Source organism: Malania oleifera, chromosome 3, assembly GCF_029873635.1.
Source record: "Malania oleifera isolate guangnan ecotype guangnan chromosome 3, ASM2987363v1, whole genome shotgun sequence".
Taxonomy (NCBI): Eukaryota; Viridiplantae; Streptophyta; class Magnoliopsida; order Santalales; family Ximeniaceae; genus Malania; species Malania oleifera.
This window is the reverse complement of record NC_080419.1, coordinates 3,700,842-3,718,380: the sequence shown is the minus strand read 5'-3', so window position 1 is coordinate 3,718,380 and position 17,539 is coordinate 3,700,842. Positions and strand designations below refer to the sequence as shown.

The 17,539-nt window shown below is 35.5% G+C and overlaps 1 protein-coding gene across 1 annotated transcript; it reads right to left on the bottom strand.

The window, feature by feature from the left end:
- Window positions 1–8,282: 8,282 nt before the first annotated feature.
- LOC131152071 (nuclear poly(A) polymerase 3) lies at window positions 8,283–16,194 on the bottom strand. Its single transcript, XM_058103675.1, has 10 exons — window positions 15,726–16,194; window positions 15,558–15,635; window positions 13,456–13,563; window positions 12,006–12,068; window positions 11,754–11,915; window positions 11,385–11,498; window positions 10,390–10,452; window positions 9,967–10,272; window positions 9,697–9,858; window positions 8,283–8,922 (listed from the first exon to the last, which is right to left on the bottom strand). Exons 1-10 carry the CDS (start codon window positions 15,957–15,959, stop codon window positions 8,542–8,544), a joined length of 1,671 nt encoding a protein of 556 aa, XP_057959658.1. The 5' UTR covers window positions 15,960–16,194; the 3' UTR covers window positions 8,283–8,541.
- Window positions 16,195–17,539: the final 1,345 nt, after the last annotated feature.

The following is a 17,539-nucleotide window of genomic DNA, read 5'->3' as shown; positions in this document are numbered from 1 at the left end:
TGTTTGATCCGGATGATGACCCGACCCGAAATAATGTTGCGTGATTTTTTAATGGTAGATTTTTTTTACTGAGGCTTAGTCGATGGAGCGGAGACTTGGGCCAATAGGCCCAAGCTGTAGCGCTCAGGGACAAGCCCCTTGGGGGTTTTGTGGCCCGTTTTGTAACCCGTTGTAAATCCTGTGCGCAGGATATATATATATAGAAACCGTTGTTTTGGTGATTAGGGTTTTTTGATACAGTTTTTGAGAGAGAAGAAAAATTGTACTGCTACACTCTATGAAATCTCTGCAACTGTAACACCCCGACCCCGAAGAGTCTGGGATATTAACTTTTTACTATTGATTTACAGCGGAAGCAAATAAACTCAATTATTATTAAACCAGAGCGTTAATTATCCATATTACAATCATTTATTTCAAAAGAAGAAAAATTACACAAACATAAATATCTGAAACCATACTAATATTTCTAATCAATCTTTATTTTTTTTAATCCCCACCCGCGTGCTTGCTAAGCCTGATTTCCGACATGTCCTTCAGAGTTATCTGAAATAAAATATGATTGGGGTGAGACGACGCTCAGTAAGTAAATAAGATTATTATTAGTGTGTGGCCAAAATGAGCTTTTAAAGAATTTCGTAAAACAATATTTAATACTATAACTTCAAGACTGCTTTTAGAATAAATATAACTTTAAAAATTTCTGCATAAAACTTTTGTCATCAATTTCAACAGTAAATTTTTATAATCATATACTATAACTGCGAAATTGAACTTTTAACTTTAAAACTCTAAAAATATTTAATGATAAACATACATATACTTTTCCTTATACGTTTTTCTTAGATCGTCATTTAAGCACCAGAATGATCTTTTTCACGTAAACTTACACTTTTTCTTCAAATCATCAATAACTTTGTACATGTAATTAAATATGTATAAACATATATTATAAAAACCACCCTTAGGCCTGTTTGCCGTAAGTCATGTTTACCCCCATAACTGGGTTGTGCGGTCTGAAGATTGGACTTAATTGGCTGGCCGACCAAACTAAATCAACGTACGTAAACTTTAAGTGAGATTTTCCTTATTAAGTCCTGGTCCAAAACTAGGTGTGCACTCAGGAGAAATCCACTAACATAAATAACCACTCTGTAAACAATGTGGGTGCACTCTGATCCGTATAAACTTTAAGCTGTGGTACCGAACATCTGTAATTTTGAACTTTCGTTGCCATAAGGGGTTTTAAAATCATCTTATTATAATTTATGCAATTTTGTGTTAAAAATATATATAATTTTATTTTTGAATAGAAAGAAATACTGAAAATTTACCCGAGGGGATTAGAACATTTCTTAACCCCAAAATAGATGCAAGTCTATTAAAGATAGAACTAGTATAATTAAATATGCATAAAAATAAACTCATGGAAATTTTGTAGAACTAATTAATATAATTGAAATTTACTTATAAAATAAACTCGGGTATAAATTTTAAATAAAAAAAAACTAATATAATCAAAATTTACTTACATTCTTCCTTACGAACACTGTAACTATCTCTAAGAAATGAGATCGGAAAAAGTGGGTGATTGAGAACTTACTCAAAAATTCTCTCTCCACCACAATTTCTTTCACTCACTAATTCTTCTCTTCCTTGGAAAATTGTTGTGAAAAATGAAGGTTGAGAGCTCCCTATTTATAGGAAAATTTTGGGGAAGAAATGAAATTTATAAAAGTGTGGGGAGATGGGTGAAATTATAATTTTTAAAAATTAAAGAATAGGCAAGGGATGGGCAAGGTATAAGTTGAGTATGGGATGGGGATGGAGACCATGTAGGAGTGCTTGCCACCATTCCCATTAAATAAATTTTTAATTAATCACTTACCTAATTAATTAATCAATTAGTTAATTAATTATTTTATTATTTTATTATTTTTCTTAATCATTATTATCATTATTATTATCATTGTTATTAATTTTGAACCATTTTTAGTATTTATTTATTTTTGAATAAAAATTAAATTTGAATTTTGAAAACTCATGTGGGCCCCACACCACTTCGAGACCCAAACGGATCCTACGTAACTCCAATAATCCTCATACGATTTTATGAGCCCTACACAGTTTCGAGACTCGTGTAAACCTCCACACGGCTTTGGGACTCATGTGGGCCCCACACAGTCTTGTGGGACCCGTATATGATACTTATATTATTATTATTTTATCATATATTTCTACAAATTATGTCAGTCAAAACATTATTTTATATACATATTTACGTATATAAACAGTGTCTACTTTGTTCTATCCTATGAAATTCCATTTTGACCAGGCCGACCTCCAGGGAGCGACTGAACCGCAATGGTTTCTGAGCACTCGCTTAGACAAGGTCTTTCTTAGGCATCAAACATGGAATCAAGGATCCTAACAAAGAAACACTTTCTTTTTTAATAGTAACTATTATTATTATTATTATTTTTTTCTTGGGTTATTACAGCGACTCTGTGGACGTAGGCAAATTACCGAATCATGTAAATACTGTCTTGTGTGTGTGATTATTATTATTATTTTTGGGCGCACGTTTTTTCTCTATTTTGTTTCTCAAAAGTTTTTGGGAATTTCGTACTAATTTCCCTACACTTCCCCGTCCCCCCTCCCCCCTCTTTCTTTGTTTCACATTTGGGCTTCTTACAGGGCATTAGCTCTTGGTGGGATTTAATCTTTTGAGCATTAGTGCTATATATAACCTAGGTATACCCTCTTATTAGTTGTTATAAATGGCTACACTTTTTTATTTTTTTAGTTTTAGATTTGGGCTTCTTTGATTGATGTTTTGCAATAACTGTCAATGGAGTTTTAATATATTTGATATTGTGATTGTAGATGGAAGTTTCCTCCATCATTGCGCTTGGCTATGGAGGTCGGTGTACATTCTGAATTTGATCCTTTTGTAGCTATAGGCCAATGATGAAAAGCCATTAATATTCCCTCCATCACCTCCTCGATTCCTCTTGATTTCATAACTGGAATTGGCTCAACAGGTAGTGAAGTTTGCTATCCGCCCTTTTTCCTCAAGAAATCTAATTATGAATGCCCTGGGCTTTTGTGATCTGGGACAACTAAATATTTATCTATTCTTGCAGGTTAATCCCCTAATATTTAATAAAATAGTTTCTTGTATGTGTTTTTTTTTTTTGTTTATTTTTTTCTGTTTTCTCCCTGTCATTAGGTTTGGGCAGAGGGCCAGAAGAATATCAGTATCATACATTACAGAATTTTCATGGCTAGAGCCCGTTTGGACATTGATGTTTAATTCATAGATTGTTGTTGGGGACACGAATTTGAGGTCTTGAATTAAACCCATTTGTATTTTGGATTTAGAGTTTGTTATAACTATATTTTATTTAGATTTACACAAACTCAAATTTTAAGAGAAGAAAGTAAATATTGAACATAGTATATACTTTTTAGTCTCAGGAATGTTAAGATAACTTCACTCTCTTGTATAGTTATATATACATCTCAAAGTTGTAACCTAAGTACATCAAGTGATATTCACTTCTTCTTGTATAGTTCTCTCTCTTTTACTTTCTTCTTGGTATCAGAGTAAGGTTGGGTTCTCAATTGAGTCGTATGCTCTGCACTCGTCATGTAGTGAAACTTGTGCATCAGAAAGTTTTATTGGTAGTAAGTTGAGTCGTATGCTCTGTACTTGCCACTTTTAGTGGATCTTGTACATTAGAAAACTCAAACTACTAATTTCCTGATGCCTTCTGGTGACTTCAGCAATTTTTTCGGTGCCTTTCCTGGTGACTATGACAACTTCCAGCAACTTCCAGCGACTTTCCCGATGCCTTTCGTCGGCTTTTCTGGCGACTCCCGCAATTTTTCCGTCGAATTTCCCGGTGACTCCGGCATCTTCCGGCATCCTTTTTTCGGTGACTTCCAACGCCTTTACCGGTGCCTTCCGGCGTCTTTTCCAACGACTTTCTTTGCTTTGTTGCGTTGGTACTTTTGCTGCATATTCCTTTTCTTTACAATGGCTACCAAGGACAGTAAATCCACCACTTCTTCTCTAAACCTTCCATGCCCTGACTTATCTCTAGCTCAAACTGCTCTTGTTTAGGTCACTAGCATTCTTTTGAATGGCGGCAACTTTCATGTGTGGTCATAGTCCCTTTGTTTATATCTTGGGGGTCGTGGTAAGGCTGAGTGGTTGTTAGGATTGGAGTTTCACCCTGCTAATACTGATTCGACTCACACACAGTGGTCCATTGACAACTGTGTCATCCTGGGTTGGATATTTGCTTCTATGGAAGATTGCCTCTACAGGATGTTCATGTTTCATGATAGTGTTCATAGCCATTGGTCTGCCTTGACCAAAATGTTCGCCCACACAAGGTGTGAGGCTTGGATTTTTTAGCTTTATCGGGAGCTCCACCAGGCGACCTAGGCTTCTTTGGGTTTATTTGTGACTAACTTCTTCGACCATCTCTAGTCTTGGTAGGAGGAGCTCGCTAGTATGAGCCTCTTTTTGAGTTTCGTACCGTGGTAGCAGCTATTGAGCCAAAGTGTCAGGATTGTCGGCATACCTATCAGTTCTTGATGGGTTTAAAATCTGAGTTCGAATCACTCCAGACTTAGATTTTGAACACATCCCCGGTACCCTCTTAGTACAAGGCATTTGCAATGATTAATGGTGATGATCGGCGATGACGTCTTCTCCTTGGATTTGCTTCTTCTAGTGATGCTCGCCGTAAAAAAGGACGTCTTCTCCCTGGATATGCCTCAATAGTTGTTGCCTCGGTAGGAAACTTAGAAAGAGGCTCATACTGGGCGAGCTCCTCCCACCGAGACTGGAGATAGTTGAAGACGTCAGTCATAGATAAACTAAAAAAAGCCTGGGTTGCCTGATGGGTCTCCCAATAAAGGTAAAAATTCCAAGCCTCACACCTTATGTGAGCAAAAATTTTGGTCAAGGCAGACCAAAGGCTATGAACAGTATTGTGAAACATGAACATCCTGTAAAGGCGGTCTTCCATAGAAGTAAATATCCAACCCAGGAGGACACAGTTGTCAATGGACCGTTGTCGGTGAGCTGAATCAGTATTAGCAGGGCGAAACTCCAATCCTAACAACCACTCAGCCTTGCCACGGCCCCCAAGATATAAGCGAAGGGACTATGACTAGGCATGAAAGTTGCCGCGATTCAAAAGAATGTTGATGACCTTCTGAATAGGAGCAGTCTGAGCGAGAGATAAGTCATGGCGTGGAAGGTTCAGAGAAGAAAAGGTGGATATACTGTCCTTGGTAGGTATGTCACTGTCCTTGGTAGCTATTGTAAAGAAGAGGAATAGGCTGCAAAAGTACCAATGCAGCAAAGCATAGAAAGCCTTCAAAAGTCGACGAAGTCACCAAAAAAGATGCCGAAAGGCACCGAGAAAGTCTCCGAAGGCACCGGGAAAGTCACCGGAAAAATCACGCTGGAATTCGCCAAATTCACCGAGTAAGTAACTAGAAAAATTGCCGAAGTCGCTGGAAAACCCGCCGAAAGGCACTAGGAAAATATTAGACTAAGTTTTCTAATGTACAAGATCCACTAAAAGTGGCAAGTACAGAGTATACGACTCCACCTACTACCAATAAAGTTTTATGATGCACAAGTTCCACATACGTGTTGAGTGCAGAGTATATGGTTCAATTGAGAAATTGGACCTTAAACAAGGAACCCAACTTTGCTCTAGTACCAAGAAAAAGTAAAAAGAGAGAACTATACAAGGGGAAGTGAATATCACTTGGTGTACTTAACTTACAACTTTGAGATGTATATATAGTTTTACAAGAGAGTGAAGTTATCCTAACATTCCAATGTGGGACTAAAAAGTCTTTGAAATTTTGAAGTTGGATTTAACATGAAAAACAAAAAAAAAAAATCATAGATTTAAATAAGTTTAAGCTTTTTAAGCTCAATAAAATTTTATGTTTGTGTGTGTATATTGACAAGAATCTCTACTTTTCTGCATGAGTAATCACCGTTAATCATTCAGAAGGATTGAATCCACACTAATCATTCATAACCCGAATTGGCTCAACAGGTAGGGAAGTTTGCAGTCCATCCTTTTGCCTCAAGAAATCTAATTATGAATGCTTTAGGGACTTAATGAGAGAGAGAGAGAGAGAGAGAGAGAGAGAGAGAGAGAGAGAGAGAGGCGAGGTCACAGTTTTGAATTTATAATGTCGAGAAGTGTAGCACAATCTTTTTGTATTAATCATATTAAGTGAAAATCGATTGAAGAACAGGGGAGGTTGGTGAACACACCTCCCAACTATCATATACATATGTATATATGTCATTATCGGCAGCTGAAAGTGTTATCATGCAACACAAGCACATCCAAACAAGGCACTAGAAAATCATTTAGTAATGGGAAAATAGAAAAAATAAATGAAGTAATCTTCTTTCTTCCCTTACTCCTTTTTGCCAAGCACAAAAAGGAACTGAAAATGTGAGTGCAAGCTCTTTTCCTTCTTATACATGAGAAGTGATAAAGGAGATAAAAATAAAAATGACCACAAAGAAAGAAGAGGGCTTTTCTGTGTGTCCCAAAAAGCAGAAGACACACTTTAATATGAAAACTTTTTCTCTTGTATGTTGTGAAAATTTTTCTTTCGTAATAAAAAATCCTCTAACATGGATTTTTTTTTCTTTATTAAAAAAAACATGAACAAAATTTGGAACAAAATTTTGAAGGGTTAAATTACACCTCTGGTTCTCCAAGCTATTATTTTTTAATTCATTTCAGGAACTCACGATCGAATGACGATTTAACAAAAGTCTAACCATTCTTGACAAAAATGGGCAAAAAAAATTTCATTATATTTTAAATTTCATCCAAAAACAGGTGGAACAACTTAAAATGCATCTACCTTAAATGTTTTTTCCTTGTAATGATAATTTTTTTTTCCTTAGGGTGAAACAGATGTAGTATTCCTTTTTTTAAAAAAATTATTATTATGAACTATATGAACATATTCAAGATACGATGCAAGGACGATATATTTTTATTTATTTTTCCTTTTTTATTGGTTGAGCAGAGGGCAAAAACCTGAAAAATAATCTAAGACGAAAAATTGATTATAAAAATGTCTATCCAGACATGTTAGTGCAAATCAAGATCAATAACTTTGTTACCTTCCCACCAAATATCAAATTTAACTTTGAGACTTAAATTTAAGTATTTATTTTAATTTGGTTGATTTCTGAAATGAAATATTGATCTGGTAAATGACTATCTGCGTGTACTTTTATTTTAATTTTTATGGTACACATGCTTTGTGAGTCTATGCTTTTGAATTTTCAATTATTAAAAAAGTTGGTGGGTACAATTTAAGGCTTCTAGCATTAGAAGCAGCTGTAGAGGTTGACAATTAACTAGTTTTTTTTTAAAAAAAAATTAATTTTTAAAATGAAAAAAACAAAATTAACTTTTTAGTCTTAGGCTAACTATAAAGAAAAGTGATATTTAGGGTTAGCATAAATTATTCCGCACACACATCTATTTGCTTCCGACGAGGACAAAGTGTAGGACGTTTTTATGAAAAAAAAAAAAAAGTGCATGCTGAAACTAGAAAAATAAAAAATTAAGTGTTGATCTTTAAATGTAATTTTGAATTTAATTCATTCAATCAAATTTTTTTAGAAAAATTTAAATTAAGTCGAGAAGGAAAGAGCGAGCACAGATAGCAACTTGTAATTCACAGTATCAAAATTGAAATTAAAGAACAAAAAATTGTGTGCTTGCACAATTTCCATAAATGATAAAAAATAATTATAACAAATTATGCTGATTTTTTTTAATACTCATCACCTTGCCTATGAAATTCTTTTAAAGTATTTTTTTTTTTTTATCAAGTAAAAAATGTAACAAAATATGAATTTATTTCTTTTTTTTTATTTGCTTAAGCAAAATCTTTAATTCAAAAAAAATATACATTTATGTTATGCTTTGTTTACAGAATAGAATGGAATGGACGAGAAAAGAATGGAATGAAATTCTAAACCAAAAAACATGAACAAAAATTAAATGATAAATTTGATTCATTCCTCTCAATTTCATTCCATTTCTGTGCACCAAACATGGAACAAGGAAAAAAAATAAAATAGGAGGTCCTTCCCTTATCCCTAGACAGTCATAACCAATGAAGAGAATGACAATTCAGAAGATAATTTCCAACTCAATTGAACCGACCATACTCAAGCAGAACATTAACAAAAACAATGGCTACAAAAAATTTATATTAAAAAAGGGGCAGTATAATGTTAATTTACAGGTCTCAAATAATCCTATTTCATCATGACAAGCTCAAAATTTTTACTTGTACAGTTGTGTCACCGTGCAAACACACATCTATTTTTTTCATACATCCTCTTCCTTTACCCTCCCAAAAAATTAATACAAAAAAAAAAAAAGAATAACCAGTAAGATGAAATGAGAATCAAAAATACAAATTCAGCACTGATTTAACAGTTTTGGGGTTTTAACCTCCCAACCTCGGAAACTCAGGTTCTCCGTCGGCTGCCATGTACCCGACAAGGTATCCCGGAAAATGTTGGGAGTACACCGGAACCATTTTCTGGTAGTTATCATGAATCCTCCAGCATGCTTTTGTTCCTTTCGTGTCAAACTGAGCATTCTTTGGAAGCTGAGATGCTTGCACGATGGATAGATTGATTCTTCCAGGAGGGCCTTGGTAGCCGTTGTTGATGCTCCTCATGAAATCCTCCTCAACAGGCCATATGTCCCTGAGATAGGTCTTTCCGGGTTGCAAGCCCCAATAGAACACAACATTTGGCTCTCCAACCTCTGCATCGACATACTCCATAGGGTTGGGGTCACAAATACCCTGAACCTCCTCAAGCTGCGGCAAACAAATGTTAGAATGTGAACCAAGAGTAAAGACCAGGGACGAGGATTTGCCCAAACTAGCTATAATCATGTTCTTTGCCATTTAAAGGGGGTGCAAATATAACTTTTAGTTGACCAAAAATCAAAGAAAGACTCCATGGAAATATGATACCAACCAAGAAAGATACGTTTTTCACCTTCGCTCACTTTGATCTCAAATTTGTTCTTTAAAACAAAATGACAGCTAAAATGAGATAAATTTAGTCATTCAGACAAGAAATTCTGTCCAAATTTGTACTTGAAATTGTAAGGTGAATTCCAAAAAAATAAAAAATAAAACTCCCTGGAGCAATTTACTAATAGCTTGGAGGGTGCAATGGCAGTAAACCCTAAACACCCTAATCGAATAGCAAGCTGGAAGAAACATTACAGAGACATTAGCAGAGTAACAGCCTATGATTCTGAAACAGGAGATCCCATCCAATAAGCGCATGCACAACCCCACCCCCCCCATTACAACCATTATGCAACAACAATGGCCTTTCTAAAACTACTCTAATTACATTACAACCACCATTTGAACATCAAATGAAAATCACCAAATTTCAGCTTCTCAATTTGCACTTTTCTCTCTTTAAAGAAAAATCTTTATTTTTCACATTAAATACATATACTAGGACACTACACCACCACCATAAAATCATATATAAACCATAGTTTAATTTACCAAAATATCATAAATTTGTAAATAGCATCAAAATGAAGAACTTAAAAACTAGCCACTTGCCTTAACAAGAAGACAGCGAAAACGTGACTTGACCCAACCTACCCAGTCTCCTAAGTCATCCTGACCAGAAGCTGAAAGGTAAATTTTGACAAACTGAGTATACTTCTTTGAATATGGAAAAGGCTCAAATACGCCGCTCCACTCAAAATCTGGCCTCAGGTCCTGCAATTCACATAAATTTAAAAAGTCCATCATTTACGATCACTGCATTCATTGTATAATTTGCATCAATAAAATATTAAAGAGTTTGTTAAGCAATGAAATATATACCCTAGTCAAAGCATGCCCTCGGAGAAACTCTGCCTTAATCCTGTAGAATGTGCTCCTTGTTATATTAGAATGGCAATATTCATGGGGGCCACATGGCAGCTGAATAGGCATTAATGACCGTGTCTCAACTGCATCCCCAATTGTTGGAGGCATTCCATCTTGCAGCCTTACAGGAGTAGGCCAAGGCCAGAAGGCAAACGTCTTGAAGAATATCGAAATCAGGGCATTTATGCTCGCATCTGGATGGCTTTGACAAACAAAGGCAGCAAGAATTGCCAAATGCACTCCTCCAAAGAACCCAAACAACTGCAAAAGAATAAGTACAGTATCATCACTTGAAAACTAATAAAATTGCCAACAGGAAGCTCGGAAGAAAAATGTAAAGCATAAACTAAATAGTAACTGAGAAGCACATGCCCTTACATTACCATACACTCCTCGCCTTTTCGCCCATAGTTTAACACATCGCAGCACTGATTGGAAATTCTGGAAGAAATTAACCAAACATATGAGATTCACAATAAAATTACTCACTGCACTCCAGCGACAAGCAGTCATCTCACCCAGTGTTATCTCCTTATACAACCCGCCCGGGGGGGGGGGGGGGGGGTGGTGGTGGTGGTGGGGTGGGAAATAGGTGCTGGTGCGGCTTACTTTAAGCCATATAACAATATGGTGCTTTTCAATGGCTAAATAAGAGATAGGATTCTATAATTTTCTAGTGACAACATAGGCATTTTTCAAATAAATTCCGTAATAACGTTGAACGTGTAAAGTAATATAGTCAAGCTCTTCACAGCTTTTATTGCAAAGAAAATGGCAAAACACATTACGAATCCCACACAAGTAATTAGAGCAACAGAACTTCAGACCATAGTTAAGAGAAAATGCTTGATACCCTTAGAAAACCACAAATTAGTACAAACATTCCAAAATGTGGTACATTTTCGTAACACAACTCTAGATCTAGCAAGTTTTATTCAACATTTTTTCACATAATGCATTTTACATTAGTTAAAGTGAGAATTATCATTTATTGCATTAGAATTCTGTTCTGAGTCATTATTAATCAATTTCACAAAAAAAGAAAATATCTTCTAGATTTAGAACATTTAAACATCCTCTCCAAAATATGCAAGTTCCATTGCACATTTTATTTATCAATATACATATGTGTGTATATATATATATATATATATATATATATATATATATATATATGAATGTATGTATATATATACTAGTATAGCCCTAATGTTCCACATTTCAGGGCATTTCCCATACTGTGATCTCATTTCTGTTCCATGAACCAAAATGTACAGCGCTGGTAGAACTGCTTCAGATAGACCCAAAATGCTATCTGATCGTAAATTGACTGCATAAAAAAGAAGTCATCTTCAAGAGTGAAAAACATCTACCTCCAAGTTTGGAACAAGCTGAAGAATTTGCGTATTAGCACGTACTCCAGACAAGCTTTTCCAACTGGTTTCATCAATATTCCTTAAAATGAAAGGATTGAGTATGTCCACATTCTGCATTTCATATGCTTCAAGTCAAGAACATATAATAAAAGAAAAGCAAAAGATTAATAGCAAACTTAGCCCACAACAATATTAAACGACAATACTGTACACTAAAATGATGCAGCGAACTGTTCAAATTTATTGAGGCATGAAAGTATTTGAAAAGTGACATCTCCATATAAACGTTCCACAGTAAGCTATAGTAAGCAGCAAGCTGGTGAGATTGTTTCAACTGAAAAATCCCCAAACTTGTTATACACTCACTTCAGGAACAGATAGCGCTTGAAGCTGGGCATATGGAAGATCAATTGAGATCCCATCAAACTTAAATCGCATAAGAGGAACTTTTGCATCCTTCACACAATGGATCTCTGAGACTTCTGACCTGCTTTTAAGCATGTTCCGCAGAACAATAAAAAAATCCTCCTGCATGAATCACAAAATTTTCAACTTCAGATAATACTGGAACCAACTCAAATAGTGAAATGAGGTAAAAAGACAAATATAGAAACTCACTGCCATGCTAGCAAAGAAAGGGCCGATGCACAAGGCATCAATATCTGACTCCGAACCATGAACCTGAACAATACTATTCAGATCTTAGTTGACAAGGATTTATTCATTGCTATTACAATCATTGAAAATATAGAAAAAAGAAATGAGAGGTAGAAAACCTCCAAAATTTCGAAAAATATTTAAAGATTCAAACAAATAATACAATTTATAAGCTACAAAATAGAAACATAAGGCCTTCAAAATTTCGAAACAAATGCAAATATTTATCTTACAAGAAGATTCAATGGAAACCCATGGAGGTATCAGATGAAAAGAATGTGTATGACCCCTTTTCATGGCTTCTATCTTTTCACATTTATACAGTCCACGCCAAAGAATTTCAGGGTTCATGTACCACAATGCTGTATTCAATACAAGCATTTACGATGTTGAATCATGTATCTAGCCAGCTCACTTTTCATGAATAAGAATCATTTTACATTTTCTTTCAAGCATACCACTTTAGTTGCATTTAGTACAGACATATTCCAGAAAATACTCATTTTTCTTTAAAAAATAGTACTTGGTAAAAGTACTTTTTGAAATAAGTACTTATTTAAGGGTAAACCAAACACTACTTATTGACACAAATACTTATAAAAAGCATTTTTCTAAAAAATTACTTATCTTTTAAGATGCTCCCAGTTGGAGCTAAGCAATAAACATGTATTTCCAATTCAAAATACCAACTTGCACCCTGAACCATCAGAGCCTTTCTTACAAAGAGCATATTCAAACAAACCCACCAAAGATGGCTGGGCAACAGTTTCTACTTATGAGGGTTGAGGAACCATCTTCTTTTTCTCATAAATTAATTTTTTACTGGCTATCCACAAATCCCAATTTCCTTAAAGCGAGCACCCAAAAATTGATACTTCCACACACTGGACTGTCCTCAAATTCTAATTTTCTTAAAGCATCCAAAATAACACTTCATTTTTGGACCTGATTCCAACATGCAAAGCAACAACAAAATTAATAAAATAAAATAAAATAAAAAACATCAGCATGTTGTAAAGAGGAACAGATAAGCAGCAGTGACTGGTTAATGGGGAAGCAAACATGTAGGCTACCTTCTTCAAGTTTAATTACTGCCTACTACTAAGTCAGACATACAAAGACAATAATTTCTCAATGAATCTATATATTCACAAATTCCACTTAGAAAAAAGAAAGGCATTAGACAAGCTTCAATTATGGAACAATAAAGCTTATCACAATGATGGAATAGAAAATAATTATCATAGATGATCCTAAACAAGTTTGGAGCCCAAACTTTAGTAATTTCAATAGAAATGGTTAAATGTCAAAAACATCTGGAACCAATGGCATCAACTACAGTGAAATTCAAAACATATTCAAGTGCAGAGAGACGAAGGGTGGAAAATGAAACAAACAGAACAACTCTTACTCCAAGGCCATATGATCCATATGTTAGTATTGTGGCACAAGTGGCTGCGATTTGTTGTTTTGGAAGTCGACGTTGGTAAGCAACTCTCTTGACCCATGCCAACACTATCTGCAAGATGATATAAATGTCACTATTTCGTGTGATTAACATCCTACAGAAACAGAGTGACAAATCACAGTGACCGTGTAACCACCTCAAGGACAATAATCACTTCCATCAGCTGATTAAAAATTTACATGCAGGTATTTCAAGTGGCAATGTTGGCCACAAACATTAAATAGGGACAATGTCCACACAGCAGAAGTTCCATTTAGTTTTAACATTAGGTCTTGTAATGACAATTGACAAAACTCAAAAAGGTAGATCAATTAAATAAAGTGTAATACAGGATATGGAGCACAACTGCATTAGGTGTGCTTCCAAGAAAGCCTCATTTGAGGTTAGGAGTTTAAACCACCAGGTGTTAAAGACAGGTGGATAGTGATAGGGCATAAACTTAGATAATTTTCCTGCACTGGAGCTTTTAACATCACAGAACAGCAATTTCTTTAGATCACAAACAAAACTGTAAGCTTTTTCCACTCAAAGAAAATATTAAGAAATTCAGACTGTACATGATTTCAGTCCATGCCTAAATTTTTTTTGTCTGAGAAGAAAATCACCTTTAAATGCATAGTCAAGTAACCAAATACAAATGACAGAAAAAACGAGCAAGTACAATAAACTATACAATAGATGCCAAAAATAACAACAAAAAGAAAACAGAAAAGAACATGTCACCCACCAAACCACAGGTGATGGTATAAACCCAAAATGTAACAGTTTCTGATTTAATATTGTGGGCTTCTAATCTTTAGAATTTTGACCTAATTTCTTGGTTTTGAGATTCCATTTACCTTATATACACAGGCCTGGAATAGCTCATTAAGTGATGGGAAAAGGTAGTGCCTTGTTCACTAAGACACCATAATAGGTGCACCAATTTTATAAAAAGTGTATGTCCCCTATTCATGAGCACATCAACCCTAAAAGGCCAAAATTCATGGTTGAGAGCATAGGGAAGCAGGCAGCATAGAGAGAAGGGGAAGAAGATCCTACATGTTCCACATACCTCATATGCACATGTCAAAATCAAAGGCTTGGATTTCCAAACATGCCATCATGATTGGTTTTGCAAAATGGAATGGGTCAGGAATAAAATAATTTACTATAGGGCTCAGGAGGAAATAAAAGGTACTATCATTATTAGGCACACGAAAATTCAAAACTTGTAATTCCAAGTAATATAGAACAAACTAGCAAAAACATTCTCATGGTAAGATCTAGGAATAGTCATTTCTTGTCTACTCCATGCTAGTTGAAACCAAAAAAAAATTGTATATTCATTTGCCGTAAAATGGTACTGTTTTTTCCTTTGTAAAATAGTACATCCCTATGCAATAGATATTTTATTCCCACCATATTTGATTCTAGAAACCGAAAGAAACCAAAATCTCATTATGATTGTTGTTTTGTGCTCAAGCCTCTACAGCTATACTATGGAGGCCTTGACATTTACATGATGCAAAGTAATACAAACCCCACAGATTACAGAAATAACACAACAAAAATAATTAAACTCAGTACGAACTAACATGTCAAGTTGCAAAGCTTGGGTCCTCAAGGCACTATTTTGTTCACATTTCTACATTAGATTTCTGGCTTTCAGCCAAATTTAAAGCTTTGTTTTGTCACAAGGGAGCACAAAGCAGTTCAGAACAGGTGATCCAACCAGAGGACTAGGGGGTATAGTAAGGCCTGCATGGAGGGGCTCTCACCAATCAGCTAACCCCACTCCACAAATCTAAAGCAGTGGTTGGGAGCATGGATTTCAGGTTTTTAAAGAAACTCAACACTTACTACTGTTTAAATTCACACAAATCCAAACCTAAAATTTAAACTCCAAGCTGCCAAACACCAGCAAAGCCCTTTTTTTCTGGTCTTTAAATGTAAGGACCAACTTCCAAAACCCTAAGCAAGCAATTCCAACTAAAATAAACCCACATGAAATTAAATAATAACAATAATAATAATAATAATATTAACAAAAAATCGACGAAAACCTGTTTGAGCTTTTCAATGACACTTTTTCTCTTCAGTTCCTCTTCGGGAGACGGCACGAGTCCTTCGTCCACCATGAACTACAAAGATCGAAAATAAGATATTCACAAACTTAGAACAAGCCGAAAGCACGTACATATTCACTAACAAATCAAAGCGAGGTCAACTACCTGAAGCAGAGAAAGCGACCTTTCCTCGTCCATTTGAATCAACAAGGAGCGATTCAAGGCGAATCCAACAGGAACAAGAAACTGGGGCACTGCTGGTCCGAAGCTAGGGTTTATCGCGTTGGCCGGTGCCGGAAAAAAACCGACCGGAGCGTTCACTGGGACAGGGTAGACGAGCCGGCGGGGGGGAACAACGACGTAGGCAGCACTACTCTGGTTTTGGTACGCATGTGCCATACACACACACACAAACACACGCACACACAGATCAAATCGCAGAGAGCCGCGAAAACTCAAATCTACAGATGAAAAATCAAACGATTCTATTACGGTGAAATCAGTGGATGACTCTGGGATATGAGCACCAAAATGAAAAGAAATGAAATGATGTGATTTGGGGACTGGGATTACAGCTTTTTTGAACTTAACGGTGTGAAGGAGGGACCGGGGGGGGGGTTAGGGTGCGATTGGGATTTTAATAGGAAGAGGACACGTGTATTTACAGCCTGTGAAGAGCACTATTAGACGTTGGGCTTTGGGCCTGAATTTGGGCGGTGGACTGCCGGCATCCTTCTAGAAATGGGCTCCGTGGTTTCCTGGAAGTTGGAACATGGAAGCTTGGAGCTTTGGGCCCATTTCTGCTTGTTTTCCAAACTCTTTTATCCCAAAAATATATTAAAGAAAAAATATATATTACATCATACTTTAAAATCGAGTTTAATTGACCTTTAGTCTTGAGCTCGAGTGGGACCCTATAAGTTTGGATCGTTCATAAAAGTTAAGGGTGAATTCGGTTTATACTATTTTTATGTGTGTTACTTAATCGGGTAAGAGCATGATATTCATAATTTTTTTATTGACTTTTTGAGTTAGATCCCATTTTTTATAATGACAAAACACAAATATCTCATATGTGTGTTTAGTACTTGAACAAGTTTATACTTCAAACATGCACACATGGCTAATGAAAAATAGAAGTCGTAAGGAACATAAAGCTCACATATCTTGGCAAATTCCATAGAGAATTTAAGAGCAAATGAGTGAAAACGTAGTCTTATTTCAGTTATATTGTTTTAAATTATGTTTGTATATGCATGCTTACATGATATAGTTGGAAGCTAAAAAATGACATATAGACTGACCTTAAGATGCATATCTTTCATGACATTGACTTAGGTTGGATCGGGCTGAATAACAGACAGCTCGTCGATGGTTCCCCTGGTCTCGTCGACAAATGCATGAAGGTCACTCGTTGCCAAAAGATCTGTTCTTGTCGACGAGAAAATACTGAGACCGCAATAATTTCAATTAGTGTCTCGTTGACGAATCCCCTAGTTTTGTCGCCGAACTAGGGTTGAACACTTATCGACGAGTCCGTCGGGCAGAACGATACTCCAGCGCTAAATGGGCAGATTTTTTATTAACAAAAATATTTCTTTTATGATCCAACGGTCAGGATACGTTCATATGCGAAGATGCTTATAAATATCAAACTCTAAACCTAGTTTTTCATCTTTTTTGCCAATACTCTTCACATAAAAACATTCTTGAGCATTCTTTACATTAATTTTCAAAATCAAAGGGCGTTCACTCATATCTTTTGCAAACATCTTGGGTATTGAGGTTTGGTAAAACAAGCTTTAATTTTTGAGCATTCAATCATCATATTTAAAGTTTTTCTTCTCTCATATCCTTTTATTTTTAATATCTTATTGAGAGCAAGAACTATAATTCTTCATCGATTTATTATTTGAAATTTCTCTTTGGGAAAAAGTTTTGCTTGAGTTTAAATCTTTGAAAGCATTCACGTTTATACT

Bases quoted from the DNA above. Each gene is read 5' to 3' on its own strand.
- LOC131152071 (XM_058103675.1), bottom strand. From the start codon at position 15,959: ATGGCACATGCGTACCAAAACCAGAGTAGTGCTGCCTACGTCGTTGTT. The intron at 15,636-15,725 runs GTAGTTGACCTC...CGATCTTTGTAG, and splicing joins GGTCGCTTTCTCTGCTTCAG to TTCATGGTGGACGAAGGACT. The intron at 11,499-11,753 runs GTGAGTGTATAA...TATGAAATGCAG, and splicing joins AAGCGCTATCTGTTCCTGAA to AATGTGGACATACTCAATCC.